The 16,858-nt window shown below is 38.0% G+C and overlaps 1 protein-coding gene across 1 annotated transcript; it reads left to right on the forward strand.

Moving 5' to 3' along the window:
- The first annotated feature begins 1,956 nt into the window (after positions 1-1,956).
- Positions 1,957-10,634, forward strand: LOC145961036 (uncharacterized). The gene is made up of 7 exons (XM_083080850.1): positions 1,957-2,391; positions 3,304-3,544; positions 4,722-4,983; positions 5,512-5,794; positions 6,260-6,448; positions 6,740-6,858; positions 6,931-10,634. The coding sequence occupies exons 2-7, from the start codon at positions 3,479-3,481 to the stop codon at positions 8,388-8,390; spliced, it is 2,379 nt and encodes a 792-aa protein (XP_082936976.1). The 5' UTR covers positions 1,957-2,391; positions 3,304-3,478; the 3' UTR covers positions 8,391-10,634.
- Positions 10,635-16,858: the final 6,224 nt, after the last annotated feature.

Raw genomic sequence — 16,858 nt, forward strand, 5'->3', positions numbered from 1 at the left:
TCTTTTTCCCTTTTCCTTTAGACTTTGTAACAAATATTCTTTTGAGTGAATATGCGTCAATCAAAGAACATTTCTAATTATTAAGAGAATTTCATTTATTTTTTCTTATTTTTTTCGGAAATAAATATCGTTATATTTAAATAAAATAATATTATTACCAATATCTGTATATCGACTTATAGCATTACATTATAGCCATATTTGTAGAGAGGGCGTTAGCACGCGGTGATTTTCGAGGACGAATTTTATGCTGATATCTTATTAGTGTGGACATTTGTTTTTTTATGCATACATTATCATACATTTGTAATTATAAAATTCATTTTCATTTAATCAAGAGTTTTTGCATATAAATAAAAAAATACCACTAGTTGCATCTTCCTGTACTTAGTGCAATTAAGAAATATAAAATAATTTATGTGTTTTATAAAGAAATATATAAAAAGGAAGAAACAAAATTAATTAAAACTTAACGATATCTTTTACATACATTTATAATTAATTTTGAAAAATAAACCTAGTGATGAACGATAGCATCTTCAGTCGGTTTATTCTCGTCGATGACATTCGGTAAATTGCCGTGTGATGTCGTAAGATGATATCTAGCATGCTGAAAGGCACTTTAAAAATATATGCAATGGAAAATATTTTATTTTTCAAGAGCTTTAAAATATTTGCATATCTATTTTTATTATTTATATCTTATATTTTAAAATAAATTTGTATCATATTTAAAATAATAATTAAAACTTTTTTTATAATTAAATGATATTAAAAATAAAGCTGATTCGGATATGTTGAAAAATCATAAAATATAAATTATAAATACTGATCAAAAGAACAATTCTTTATAAAAATAAATATTAAAAAAGAGAGATTATAAATTAATGCTACGAAAAATAATTAATCATAAGAAAAGACGCAGCATGTTAAAAATTATTCTTTTCGCTGATGGATAGCAAGTCGTGTCAAAGATAAATTTTGAACGTCCAATGAATATTGCAAACCTGTCTGTGTTGATTTTGGAGTTACGCAACGTCACACGTTTCGGATGATGTGATGAATGTTTAATTTCATTGCTCGCTTGTATATTCGTATCATGTATATATACAATGTAAAATAAATATATCGATGATGCGGAAACTGTCCGTGAATGATGCACAAATGTTTCGCGTCTATAAATCTCGTGTAGAATCTATTGTGCTCATCACACATATATGAATATAAAAGATTACAAAAAAGATATTAAAAGATATATAAAAGATTTTATATATACATATAATTATAGAAAAATTATTGTTATTAGTATTACATCTTGTATTAGTATTACAAAGCGCTAGAAATCTGGATCAGATGTAAATCATAAAAATTAATTTTAGGAAAAATCTATTAATCTGTTATATTGTAATAATTATCGGATATTATATTCTGTGCAGTCATAAAAGAGAGATTCTCCAAGTGAAATTATATAAAAAGTAATTTTCTCTTTATTCTTTTTACGTATTCTCTTTTGCGTGATTATTTTCTCTGCATAATTAAATGCAAATCACAGAGCTTATAATTTTATATGGCTCATAAAAAGCTTCAACGTCTATTTCTATTCAGTATAAGCGCCTTATATTTATATTTGCATTATAATCTTGCTGGTATAAATTTTAAAGCTAATTCCATACGAATCAGTCTTTTATTAAATATACCTTTTTTCTGATCATGTTTAATTATAATTCAAAACGGGATTTGTTTATATTTGATCTAATCTACGGTCCCGAACTCGGACCTCGGACATCCGAATCCAGAAATGATCCGTACGGAATTTAGTTGGTTCATCAACGTGACTAAACAACGCTATGTGCGCCCTTAACAAGCGCGCGAGCAGACTAGAGAAGGCAAGACGCCAAGATCAGCTCGCCAGCCGCGCTTTCCGGTTCGCGTTTTATAAATACTGCAGACGGGCAAACAGTGCACCGTACACTGTAGTTCAGTCGTGAAATCGTTGGAGGTGTGTGGCCGAGCGCGACGTGCCCGCCTCTTCGAGAAAAGGAGATATATTCTCACGTGGATTCTCTCCGGTTTCGCCTTCCACGCGTGTGTCCGCGTTTTATATATAAAGCGACAGTTTTATTCGCGGATGTATCCCCTCCTCTTTCTCGGGGAGGAAAGTGCGCTTCCTGGGTGGTATTAATTGTGTCTCTCTTTTCGCGCGTTGTGTGTTCTTTTTTTTCCCTCGAATTTCGATGTGTGAATGAAACGTGAAAGTTTGCGCGAAAAAGCAATCTGTAAATTTGCGTGAACGATTCTGAACGCATTCGTCTTTCTGTGAATCACAAGCAGAGCGGAAATTTGTGCTTACATAAATAACGGAAAACCGAGTCGGCGCGAGTTCTATTAATTGTAAGTTTGCGTTCGCATGAATGGAATTTAAAGAAAAAGCATTCTTTTTTTACAGATTTTTCTGTCAATTTTCCTTCCTTAAATTTTTTTTATATAGTGGCTTTTTATATAGTAGTTTTTTATATAGTAGTTTCCTTCCTTAAAGTTTTTTTATATAGTATATTATATAGTTTCTTGCACATGTATATATACTAATCTAACATTTGCATTTGTCTAATTAATCTAGAAAGAATTGGATTCAATTAATTTAATTCGATATTTTTCGCCGATTTTACAAACATCAAATAATTTTAATATCATTGTTCTTATTACAATAAATCGATGCATATTTTTTGAAGAAATAGAAGAAAGACATATATGTTTATTTTCATCATGCGAATAAAAGACTATCGGAAATCAGAAGTACACTTATAATTGATTTATTATTCATAAGTGTTTTGCAACGCTCTTATGCGTCAGCAAATCGCGTAAATACATCTGCTATCCAATTTATTAGAAATGTTTCGGAAACGTTCATCTTGTATCTATTGTCGACGATGCAATCTGCCAAATAATACATGTATACGGCGTGTGGATTCCTTATGAAATTTGTAGCTTTTCTCGCTCGGCATCTTGCGCAATAATTGTACATGACACAAAAATACTAACCGGCATTCGACATAATCGTGAAATGCACAGAACAATGGTGGATTGCGATTTTAGACCATTAATGATTTCGATCGGGAATAAAATCGCGTCATTACATTCTCATCTCATTCAATTCTCATCGTATTCTCGTATTGCCCATCGTATCATTTATACAATCCGATTTTTTATTACACTGCATATATATCTACTTTTGTAAGCCTTTTTAAGCATATTCCTACATCGAGTCATAATATTATTCTCATAAATCGATTAAATGTTTTGCAGAATTGGCTGCGTTTCAAGAAGCGGATTTTTTTTTCAAAACGGGGCAATGACCGGTGAAATATTGTGAAATTCATAAACGACAGGATGTAACAGTCGTTGGTAATCACAATTGATTATCAAACATCGAATCGTAAAACCTATTTTCAACGATAAAAAGAAGCGGTGGATTATCGAGATGAGCGGAATGAAGAAGGCAATCGGTGGATCCATTCACAGAATACGCGAATTCGAGCTCGAGAAGGTAATGCGTTTTTCCTCTTCTATCGCATTTCTTATGAAAATCGGCCGCAATCGGATTTCGCTAAAGTCCAGACGCCTCTGTCGCGAATAAAACCTAAACAACAGCGAGACGAAGCTTTTCCAGTTTCGAGACATTGAGATATCCCGAAATAGGATTCGCGAACGAGCAGTATTTCATTATGCTTGCTCGACTAACGGCCATTCTCCTGTCTGGCATTGCACCAATGTTTTCTTAACGAAGGATCTATGATGACGACGACGTTTGCGATCGTGATTCGTCGTCGCTCGCTTGGATTGCTTTGTGACTTTGTACATATTTAATACTGAATCAGACATAGTTTTCCCGTGATTACATTCTTGATGATGATGACATAGAATATAAGAATTCAAAATTTGTTCGACCGAAAGAATAAAGTGTCTTTTTATATTGTCATAATATAAGAATAATTTATGTACACATATTATTAATAAAAAATATGGAAAAATTAATGTCACCTGTGATACTTTAAAATTACTTCATACAATTATAATTTTTATTATTTTTAATTTAATTAAAATTGTTTTTCCGAGAAGAGCTTATAGCGCTAAATAAATTAAATTTTTGCAATATTTACTGATATGTACAGATATTTAATGGCTTTTAAAAAAACTAGAACAAAAAATAATTTTATTTCCTTAAGGAAACTCTCGCAATTTTAATTCGTTTCACGCCTATTTACCCGAAAAACGATGATGCACTATAGGAAGACATGTGATTCAATGAAATCATATTAAGGGGAAACCGTCTTAGTCGCAGCGTGTCGAGTTCACATTGGGACCGAAACGTGCGTTCGAAGCGTGCGTTGGAGTAAAAATAGATGTTGCGTACAGATCGGCGTCGGGTAGAACGTCGACGTCGTATTCAGCGTGTGCCGTCGCTGCTCGCGAGATCCCTACGTTTCCCTTCGGAGTTGTATTTCCCTTGTGACCATCGTGCGTGCTCGCGCTCGCGCTCGTATTCTTTGTCCCAAATTCTTCAGTCCGAAGCTCGGTCTCTCGAATTCGAATATCGGTTACGTCTCGACTACGAAAGTACCTAGACATCTCATTCGAGATTCGTAGAGCAACAACGTGATTCTATCGATTACGACCGCATTATGCAGGACAGCGCCTCGAGGACTAACCATTTTCTGGACCAGGTAAATCTGATAGACGAGTTCGACATCCTGCAGATCGTCGGTGAGGGATGGTTCGGCAAGATCTTGCTGACAGAGCACCGCAGCACGCAAACCGAGATGGTATTGAAGGCGCTACCGAAAGCATACACCGGCATTTCGGACTTCTTTCGAGAATTTCATTATGGGTTACACCTGTCAGCGCACAGGAACATTATAACCACTTACGATGTGGCGTTCGAGACGGCCGGTTTTTACGTTTTCAGTCAAGAATACGCTCCGCTCGGTGAGAGAATATTTATGACGCTCGCTCGCACGTGCGCCCTGGATTCTTTTATGTCTTACAAATCCAGTGCGTTTCCATTCTCGAATTCTTTTTTATTGCAATAATAATTTTCTTACTAAATTAGAAGCAATAATTTAATTCGAGCAAGCTATAGCGTTTGTTTCATTTTGACAGATAATTCAAATATAGCAAAATTATTTGATAATCGCAATTAAAAATATATTGTAGATTTAAATCTATTATGTGCTTTATTTGAGTTAAAAAATTATTCATGATTTTATAAATATGTCCTTACTCGAATTAATAACATTAATCTTCATTTCCTTTGAAACGGAATAATAAGTTGCACTCCTCACTGTATAATTACATGTACAAATAACGAGACTAATTATAGCCTTAAATAATTCAGTGATTATTCCAAATAAGCAATGTAATTACTCACAAAGTGATTGTCGTTACAAAGAGCGAGAAAGTGGCATTCGCATTTGATACGTGAATACGTCTTAGTCGCAGTTACGTGGTTTTCAGGCGATCTCACGTCGAACGTGACAGAGACGGGGCTGGGCGAGCTTCACGCGAAGAGGGTGGCCAGACAGCTCGCTGCTGCGGTGCAACACATACATAGCCGCGAGCTGGTGCATCGGGACATCAAGCTCGACAACATACTTGTGTTTCGCAGCGACTTCTCGCGAATCAAGCTCTGCGACTTTGGCGAGACCAGGCGGGTCAACACCGTCGTGCGAAGGCACAACGAGTGGCTGCCGTATTCGCCGCCCGAGGTACTGCAGATCGACACTGACGAGACGTACAAGTAATTATACATATGCTGTGATTGATTATGCGCCATTAATATTATGCGATATATCTGCTTAGAAAGTGTTAAAGAAAAAAGAAAGTCAAGACAGATAGAGGATAAAATGAGCTGATTGATGAGTAGAGACAAATAAACCATATTTTGATGAATGTATATATCTTAAAAGAGAGGAATATAATTTCTTATCAAATGTCAATCAAATTGCCATTACCTAATGTATTCATAGCTCTAACTTTTAAAAAACTATGTGCTCGAGTTTTTATTTTCTTTTACATCTCTCTTGTCAAGAAGCTTTTGCGGCTTGTCTTTTTAATATTTTGTTTAAACAAACGCACAATTTTTTGGTCGAATGTCAAGAGCGTGACATCGCAGAGAAAACTGTGCAATGTATGAATGATACTAAACGTGTCTCTCAGTTGCTAAAGATATATACTCTAATGGCGATGGACGGTCAACTTTCAGAGCTCGCACGACGCACGATGTCTGGCAATTCGGCATTGTCCTATTTGTTTGCCTGACCGGATGCCTGCCGTGGCAGAAGGCGGCATTGGATGATCCGCGTTATACGAGATATCAAACCTGGCACAACGCAACGCTCAACATCGCCAAGAAACCGAAATTATTTCAGCTGATCAGCTCACGGGCGCAGAAGTGAGTTACCACTCAGAATCCGAGAGAATACGAGATTAAGCGCCACATTGGCGTGTATTCCAAGCACACTAATTCGAATTAGTTTGTCACTGTTTATATTCTAGAGTCTAGAGTATTCTCTCTTCTTCAATCATTTCATCACATCAAGATTAATTTCGTGACAAACAATAGTTCAAAATCTTTAATTATAAATACACTCTGTTATAGTATAACAGAGCTTGCAAATAAATAAAAAAATTATCATATATAATCCGTTTTATATTTTTATATATATTTTGATATTTTTTGAAGATTATTCAAGAGGCTGCTGGACCCAAAAGCTGAGAAGCGGCCGGTTAGCGTGTTGGAGGTAAATAAATATTTGGAGGACAGATGGCTGGCGAAACTCGGAGCCGAAAAAGCATTGAACGGTAAGCTGGCATCGCGACATTGTTGACGATACATCGCAATGTCTTATGCGACATTCTTTTTTACACTCGCAGGCGGCGCCGACGAGAGAGACGAGCTCTGTCCGTCTATGTATAGCTTCCATAGTTCCTTGGAAGAGAAGAATCAACTTCTTCATACGCTCACAACGTACGGCATCGAGACGACGGTGGACCGTTCGAAGAAGAAGGATCGCATCAGGGAGTGGATACAGGCCAGCGCGATCGTCGAGGAGACCGAGGGAGACGAGTCGGATATGTACGAGGACTCGGAATTCTATGAAGATGAAGATGGGGACGGAAATGAGAGTGAAGAGGCAGAGCCGGTCCCCATGAGAAGCAGACATTTCCCGGAGAGACGTCCGAGCATCACGACGAACGATCTCAGAAAGAGAAGAGGCAGTAGGGTCCCGCCGACCCGAAAAGCCGCGTCGAAAAACAAAGTGGCCGTAAAGCCCGTCGAAAGGAAAATACCCTTTGCTCCTCAAGTGGCCGAGGAACGAGAAACGATCGCACGCTTCGCCAGTTTCCCCAACGGCGATCCAAGCCTTGCCTCTGTGAGAAATGGCAGCGATCAGACCCGCGATCTCACCATGACCAATGTTACCTCCGACGTATCGTCAACGACGAACAATTTACCTCCCGGCGACCTTCGATCTTCGCTCAATGCGAATGGCCGAAACATCAGGACGGAGAAAACTAACGTTGATAGTCCTCGAGAGGAACCGGTCTCCGCGTTGCCGGTCACTATTTCCTCGGCCGAACAGTCACCGCCAAAAATTACATCGGGCGATCCGGACACAATTAAAACTAGAGCTGAAAGTAAAGTACCGATGAGTCCGCAAATCCCAATCAGGAAGAATCGCGCTCATACCGCGCCGTTTTTGGACGCGCGATCGGCCGAAAATCGAAATCGAGAATCGGCAAAAAGGACGCAATCCGCGACAGTTTTGCAAACGCCGGAAACTAACAAGGGCCCAACTCCACCTCGAGCATCAACGAAGACATCAACAAGAACATCGCCGCATCCTCCGATGACATTTCGAGGAGATAGTACCCCCGTCATTACGTCATCGACTTCGCGAACGGCTAAATTAACCGCTCCACCGGTCGTTCGGACTGATAGAGCACCCGCAATGTCGATAACAGGCAGCGCAAATCTAGCCGAACCCCAGCATCCGAATAGCATTCTCTCTAGTCGAGTCGAAGGCTCGCCACCGAATATGACACAAATTACAACACCGGCAAACGCTTCCGCTATGTCCGCCACCTCTCACTTGGCAATGCAGAGCTTCAACGCACTGCGGAGTATCGCAGGCACATCTTCGTCACCTTCACCGGTAAATTCATCATTAAATGTAAATAAATCCGGTCAACAGCTCGAGGAGATGACTGTGACTTATGGCAAAGACGTATACGAACAGTACGGCATTGCACAGGGCACCATTTTGCCGATGAGAATCAATGTCGTCAGGCAAGACTCCACTGGTAGCGGCAATCGATCTGCGAGCAATTGAGATACGAACTAAAAGATGATCGGATTATCCTTGAAGCCGATGGTAACTATGTATATTCACGTAAATTAATTGCGAAGCTGATCGAATATTGTCAGAGATACATGTATATATTTGGAAGTATGTTTCCTGAAGAGCAAATTCGATGCAAATGAAGAGGACGAGGAAACGAAAATATTTCATGCAACATTAAATATGCAAATTTGCGTATAATAATTTCTATCTAACGACGTTGATATCGTTATGAGTTGTTGCTTCAGAAATTGCCAAGAATTCTGTCGGAACGCGTTAATATAAGATACTACGCGATGTTCAGGTAAAATAAAGCTGTTACGAAAATAACATTATAACAGGACCGCGCGCTGTACAGACAAGAACATCACGTTATGTGCATCATACTTCATTAGTTTCAAGGGATACTTATATCGCCACGTGTCGCTCGCTTCATCAAGCATAATGGGATAAAATTAGCGCGGCGTCTCGAAAGAGATGCACCGTGCAAAAATGTCGCTCAAGCCGTTTGCCTCCTATTGTTTTCGATGGTGTGGAAAACGATAAGAAATTTTATAGTCCACGACGCAAGTATTCTTTTAACAGTTCGACTCTTTTAATATAAATCTACTGATATTTACGATATTGCATCGGGTATCTTTCTTTGGGAGCAGCACACAAAGGAAGATATGAGCCACGGAATGTGAATTAATTAAATATATGTATATGTGCTTTTTGTGATATTAGAGATCATATAATATACCAGTTTAATACAAGCTTAATAAATATTGAAAGATGCACGTGACACGTGACAATGTGAAATATATGCAAAGCGATGATTTGTGTACTGCTATTACTTAAGGTCACATTATCATCAAAATGTGATACATACTTATTATGAGCGTTTTTCAACAAACGACACAGAGAACACAATGTATTACTTCGTTCTTGTTGGTTAGTCGAATATAAACAAGGATGAAATGATTCACTGTGTTACACTGTGTCCTCTGTGTCGCTTGCTGAAAAACGCCCTATGTTAACATGTTATTTTATTTTTCGTATTGAAAAGTTAATGTTATTCTATTACATGTTATCTTGCAATAAATTGTTAATAATTATATATTTCACTCGCATACTAAGTTATTGAAAATAATAAAATAAAACGAGATACGTATATCGTTTGACGTTTTAGAGAGAGATGTTTGAATAAATTGTACGATACTATTTCAGACATAAAAGCAAATTATATGGACCATTTATAGAACTATCAAGTTTCATTTTCTGTCATTTTTAAAGCAGATTAACAAAGACAAGCGATCAGTCTGATGTATATTTGTATTAGCGATTCTTGGAGTATGCCGTATACGCGACCGTATAATTGACGATACTTTTGCTGGTGCACGATACTGTTAAATAAAGAAACAGATCTTTAATGCCGCGGCGTCGCTAATTAGTTACTGTAGGTGTTTGATATTACCTGATTTATGAGCGACGGCAGCCGTGACTATTAGATAAGCTTCCTTCGACGGCGAATTCCGCTTAAACTCCAAACTGCGTCGTCGCAAAGAGGGAGAGAGGGAGGACGAGAGAGAGAGAGAGAGAAATGTCGCGACTATTAGCGTATCTGAAGAAGAGCGAGGATGACGTAAGGATGGGTGGCGAGTAAGGGAGAGAGAGACAAAGTGGTGGAGCAGCAGGGCGAGAGAGGACCACGAGAGGGTGCGCGTTTGGCGATGTGGAAATAATTCCCCGGGCGGGTCGTGGCACGAATTAATTAAGAGATACGTAAGTAGCGCATATTGCGCAGGAGGCGCAATTACTGTCATCTTTGACGCCAAGAAGTAACGCGGCGACGTGCGAAAGATACGGAGGACCGCGAGGCGCGGAGGTAGTTAGTTGTTTATCGTCGGGAACTAAACTGATGGTATATTGCCGTACAAACGACGGCAGCTCGGAACTTTCCCGACACGTACGTTAATTATTATTTAAGTTTAACGTTACTCATGGAATTGCTAATTGACGTTTTTAATAACGCACGCGATATATTAATAAAGATTCACCCGCATAACGTTCCAATGAGTAATGAGGTCGTCAGTTTCTACGATTGCGATATTGCGGATAAATTAATATTGGTCAATTAATTGTTATAGGATGCTACTTAATTAATAATAAATTACCAAAGTTATAAATTATGAACTATATAATGTTTTAGTAATGTATCCTTTTGAAGGAGTAAATGATGCTGTACGAGGCTGATATTTTGGATTACATGAAACTGCCATAATTATTGATCGTACCTCCACTCATGGAATATAGTCGTGATTGTTCTTGATACGCTTATATACAGCTATCAACGTAGCTGACTGAAGATTGTTGCTCTGCCGAGAGTGACACTCGACACCTTTGCTATCGGTCCAAAAGCCATGCGGATGAAAATTGATGAAACCACAATTGGTGTTAATGGCGTACCACAATTTCCCCCTCGTTGTTATCATCCAACAACCTTCTGCATCCTTGTTACGTCGCTTTCGACATCTATTTCGGGATCGATCGGATTTGCTTCGAAGTCAGGGATCCGCACGCGAAGCCCGGCTCATGAGGATGTATGAATCTGCAATCGCTAATGATGTGTTGGTAATAAAATCAGTTTTTCTTTATAATTTTTGTTCGTATCTTTTCATATGACAGCATCAATTTATTTTTTACGTCAATTTTAATTCAAAGCAAGTGTTTAAAAAATTACATGTGTGTTCAGTATTTTCAGATTATTGATTTTATGATTCAATTATTAACTATTATTGCATATATGTCTTCTTCTATGTATATTTTGAAAAAAACCAGACAGAGAGCTTCTACTTTTTACTCATTATTTAAAAATATTAAAATTCTTAAAATATTTAGGTAAGTGTACATGAATGCAATTTAATAAAATTGTAAAAGCTACTGATCTAATATAAAGATAACCTTTAATATTATCAACAATTCTCTCTTAGAACAACGCATTTTATATCAAATATGAACACGAGTTGTTATTTCGACAAATGAAAGGAATCATATCCTTATTTTATCAAACAATTCTATCCTTTTTATTGTTTTAATTATCATAACTTGCCACACTTTATGTTTCCGTCGTTTAATAATATTTCGGATTATAATTAATTAAAGGACCCATGTTGTAAGGAAAATACATACACGCATATTTTAAAATAAAATTATTAATATACATACATGTCTTATTAATGCATACATGTTTTATTAATGAATATGCAGTAAACACACGTGTGATAAGTATCGGAACATCTAAACCTATGAATATATGTCATGGTCGAGTATGAGCTTATCATAATAATATTCTCATGGGAACACCTTCGAGCAGGCAAAGTATTAGCTTCGTGAGGAAGGATCTTTCCGTCACAGGGAGAACGGCCGATCTCGGGGAACGCATGCTTACGCGAGCGTTGCAACGTTACCCGACACGTGGGACGTGACGAGAGAGCGTATTAATCGTTTATGGAGCGTGCAAATGCAACATTGCCCGCGACCCCATAGCTTTCTGCTCGCCTCCCTGCGCGTTTTGCCGTCGTCATTCCCGTTGGCGCTCGAAATCGGATCAAATCGAAAGCAATCATCGCGCACCGATTGCCGGGAATATCGGCGATTCCCGTCGCTAATTCGAAATGCGTATTCGATTTGTCGTCGGTCGCCGACGTCGCCGCGTTTGCGACGTGAATTAAAACGACATTCGTCGCGAGATATAGCAATAATCCCGGCGCGTCGATTATTATAATCGTCGTAAAGATTGGACATGCACCCAGGACGGATGACGCGTCGCTCCTTTACGATCCGCGCGACAATAAAATACATCGACAAGCGAATTCCAGTCGAGCTAACGTTGCGAAGCGAGTTTATATCGCTCGTCACACTCCCTGCTCGCGTGCGTCTTCTCCTCCTCCTCTCCATCCGTTTCCTGCCTGGATGACAACCGGGTGTCGGATTACCGTCTTCCATTTCTACGTAGGTGTTCGAAGGGCTGGATTAATCCCGGACCGACTTTCGAGTCCGATGGCTAAGTCGCAGTCGAAGACTCGGAATACCAAAGATAGGACTTAGAACTTACAACGACGAACGAGTCAAAGTTTCTCGTACGAATTGTCTATGACGACAGTCTCGTCTCATGTCGTGCTTCTCGTCTCGAATAATGTCTCGTAATTATTGTACATTAATTAACGAGCATTGTTACAGACGGCATTGTAACATTAGTTCCCTTTAGTCATTTGAGATACGTTACTCTGATTATATCCGTATCCCGGATATAACGTAAACGTTATTTTTTTCTAATTACAAGTAAATATTGTCAAATAAATAATGTCAAATAAATATTTCGATATTGCTTTAACTAAGAAACTTGAAGGCAGAGAGAAGAGATTGCCCTTGTTCCCCGACTGTGACGTTGCACAGCTCCGCTGTGAACATCTTTATGTACGAGACGGAAGCGAGTTCCCTTCCGTATTCTGGCAAACTCACAAACTTGATGAAAGCGTTTCAAATATACGCGAGCATATACATAACGAGCAATCCCTAACTTTTCCCCGGTTCTCCTCCTTTCACCTAGTCCATCTCATTCTCTCACGAGCGAGAAGAGGACGACGCAGACATCGATTGCAGTTTATCCCGAGAAGCAAAACGACCGATTGATCGTGCGTGAAATGGAATTGCTCTCGGGCACGAATGTAGACAAACATTGATGAGATGAAAATTGAATATCAATGTGTTGTTAAGTTTCATGTGATATTTTAGTTACCCAATTTGATATACAAAAGCGTTCATGTATGTCGAAATTTAATATTCATTTAAATAATATCAATATTATGGCAATACATACATATCGATATTCTTGCGAGTACTATCAGTTCCGGGACAATTAATGAATAAATGTAGCATGTTCAAACTGTGTATGGCATTATCGAATTAACAAATTTCCACGTCGGGTAGTATGCAATTAAACGTATGAAATTATCGAGGAATGAAATATTTTCAATGGGGTGAATACAGATTTGCTATGTATGTATCAATTACCATCGTAAAAATTACATATTTAAAATCACAGTTAAACAACGATAGATGAAATGTCATAAGAAAACTTGAGTAACTAATTTCATAAACAAATACCCTATTGGAAAGTCTCGCAAATAAGGTATTGTATCTGCACAATTGATCAAAGATCATCTCGTCTATTTGCGAAGCTCATTTCTGTCATTGTCTACCACGTGCACTTTGACATCTCTCTCTCTCTTTGTTCTCGTTTCGTAATTAGCTTAGCCAAAAGTTTGCTAAAACGATACAGTACGATTTTGCGCGTATACAATATCGTCAATTTTCAGATTTATTGGAAAAAAAAGTAGTAGTCGCGCACATATGAGACTGCTGGCTAAAACTGTACTCGCTGTGTGTGGGCGTCGTAACTATGTGCGCGTTCTGTACTAACAGGTTCGTTATGGTCGCGTACGTGAAGTGCGGATCGCCAAACGGCATTGTAAATTCATCCTGATAATGCGACCGCGTAGCAACGCATCTTACCTCGTAAGACACGGGCGACTGCGTGTCACTAATGTACTTTATATCGCTGTTGCTGGCCATTCGGAATAACCCATAATATGGGTAACGCAATTTATGCCTGAATTTTGACACTTGTTCGTGAGAATAAAATTCTCTCTTTTTGAAACAAAATTATCACTTTGTCATGCGTTGCATACTGTTAAAAATGCTATAGTCAAATCACGTGTTTGTAGTCAATTATTAAACTTGTTTAAGTTTTGTTAAGTCAAATTGTATATTTATCTCCGAGAATAAATTTTTCTTGAAAAATTAGATAAAAAAAAGCAACAGATATGTAATAAAAATTAGTAAATTATATAAAATATAAGAAATTAAAAAGAATAATAATTATAAACTCTTTCATAAATATGTGTGCGAAGAAGACATTCGATACATGCAAAAATTTTAGAAATAAAAGATTTTTTTAATATCTTTTTGACTTTCTTCCACTAGTAAGTTTTCGATTACATAAATATATGTAAAAATTTAAGCGCGACGAAATCGGATTTTGGGACACAATTTTTTTTATTAATACAAGATATTATTCACGGCATGTAATTGCATTCTTGCGATAATCCCCGATGCAATCCCTGCGACGCCTTTATTATGCGTCATCGAACGAATGCGCGAGGCCTCCCAGGGCAAGAAAAAATTAGCATACTTAAGCGAGATACATATCGGGAACACCCAGAGGGTTACAGTGTTCAACTGTCGCCACCCTCGCTCGAATAATCGCGAGAGTGTCGTGGTACACGATAAAATGTCACACAGGATGCGTAGCGCATATGCGTACTTCGTTACGCTTTATTTTCTGTCTGCTCTGCCGAGCAGAAATTATCAGTTCCTAAATAAACTCGAATATTTTGGTTGTGCCATATAAATAACGATAGATAATACGAGTGCTTCATACGAGTTATAATTTTTCACATAAAATTATACGTAAATTTTGGCACACGCAAAGTACTTTCTATAGTTTCCAGGGTTCCACCGTTCCATGCTGCTCTCCTGGAACGCGAGATTTGGCGCATTTACCTCTCGCAGATCGATCCACGAGAGATGTCGGTGACCGAAGTACATCGGAACGTCCCGGAGCGATGAGATGGCCGGTCGAAAAACAACGATATTATATCCGGGATTCTGGGTTACGACGCGACGGACAGACGCCCTTGTGAAAATATTGTCTCAGCGCGTCGAGACTTCGCGGGCAGACTGATATTATTTCAGGGCCGAAATGACGAGGCTTCTTCTTCTTTGTTGGCATTAACGTCGCCACCTAATATCAGGTCTAAACGCTATTCGCTCAACGTGAACGATCGAAGGCGGAAGTCGCGTAATTCATTATGAGACAACGTATGCCTTCTCTCTTTCGGAGAATAAGAGATGTTTACTCTGATTTCATGTAATTCTTTATAATACTGCTTTTATTATTTCATAAATTTAATATAAAATTGCATGCTATACTTGTCTCATATTCTTGATATCGTAAATATAATTAGAAAATTTTTTTTACATGTGAATATAATATTTTATCCAAATAAATATGCTGAATGTTTTGCTGAATGCTTTTGATTATATTCATACGCTCCTTTGATATTGCACAAGCCAAATGGAAATAATTATTTAATTAATGCGATCTTATGGTAATTATAACGGAGGAGTTGGTCATCAACGTGCATTTAAGAACAGACAGAGACTGTCCTCTCTCCGTTTAATCGCTTCCAGAATGAATTAATCATGGGGGATCAGCGGCTGCCAATCTCCTTTCTCGCAATTGCAGCGGAGGATTAATGCTCTAGGCTGATCTAATTTAGAAGAATTTTTCGCCGGAAGGTATCGACGTATATCGTTTTCGGTAATCTGAGTTCTGCGAATGCAAACGAACGGGAGGGCATGATATTCTCGGGAATTTTCAATCGATCGTCGTCCGGGTCGACGCGACGTCGACCTTTAAAGAATCATATTGCACTCCACTCTTGTGTATCATTACTCTTCATATATTATTACCGTGGAGATTGATTTCGCGGAGAAAAACAAATCGAATTGCCGCTATCACGGCGGCCGCGCGCGACCTTTGCCATTGAGACAAGAGCTACTTGTGTACTCTGAAGCGATATACAGGGTGTTTTAGAAATGTATGATCCATTCATAGATTCTTTTTTTTTGTCAGTTTTATAAAATATAGTTTGTTTAATAAAAATTTGATAAGACGAAAAATTTTGTCACACAAATTTATCAAAAATATCTAAGTCTTATTTTACAAGTCTTGATATTTAATAAAAAATAAATTTTTTTATTAATTTTGTATTATTTCGTTTTTATCTCATCATAAATGCTTACATTTCAATATCCAATACTTCCAAAAGTAATTTCATATTTCATAAAAAAAATTGACCATTGAATTGTTAGTCGAGAGAAATAGTAGTGATTCTACGATACCCTGTACATATGAGAGCACATAACGAATGTATGAATGCAAATGCAATCGGTCGGCCGATATCCGATATCGCCAGTGAAACCTCGATTTTATGACTCCACGGAGTCAATATAGCGCTGTTATGCGACGTCTTTCTCCCTCCCACAGAAAATAATAATTCACATTCGGTCGGCTCGAGATGACAACAATGGTGAGCGTTTATTTCAATAACGAGGCACGATAAACGTTTACGTCTCGCGACTCGCAGTTCAAATTAATTATTAGCCAATGAGCGAGTTATCAAGTGAACTGGTCATCGAAAGGAACGAAGAATGATATTTCCATGTCGTTGAGTAACGCAAATCGAAATGGCTGCATTATTAATTAAGGCTTCCTTCTAGCATAAAAAAATATTGATTGTAAAAATTTTATCAGAGTTTCAATTATAATATCATTTCGAGACTTATCTGTC

Source organism: Camponotus vicinus, unplaced genomic scaffold (assembly GCF_025532165.1).
Source record: "Camponotus vicinus isolate PSW18456_S1 unplaced genomic scaffold, iyCamVici1.0 SCAF_10, whole genome shotgun sequence".
Classification (NCBI taxonomy): Eukaryota; Metazoa; Arthropoda; class Insecta; order Hymenoptera; family Formicidae; genus Camponotus; species Camponotus vicinus.

What these genes read in the sequence shown, in the direction of transcription:
- LOC145961036 (XM_083080850.1), top strand. Translation starts at nt 3,479, where the DNA reads ATGAGCGGAATGAAGAAGGCAATCGGTGGATCCATTCACAGAATACGC. An exon ending in GCGAATTCGAGCTCGAGAAG is followed by an intron (nt 3,545 to 4,721) that starts GTAATGCGTTTT and finishes TTTCTGGACCAG; the next exon opens with GTAAATCTGATAGACGAGTT. An exon ending in AGCCGAAAAAGCATTGAACG is followed by an intron (nt 6,859 to 6,930) that starts GTAAGCTGGCAT and finishes TTACACTCGCAG; the next exon opens with GCGGCGCCGACGAGAGAGAC.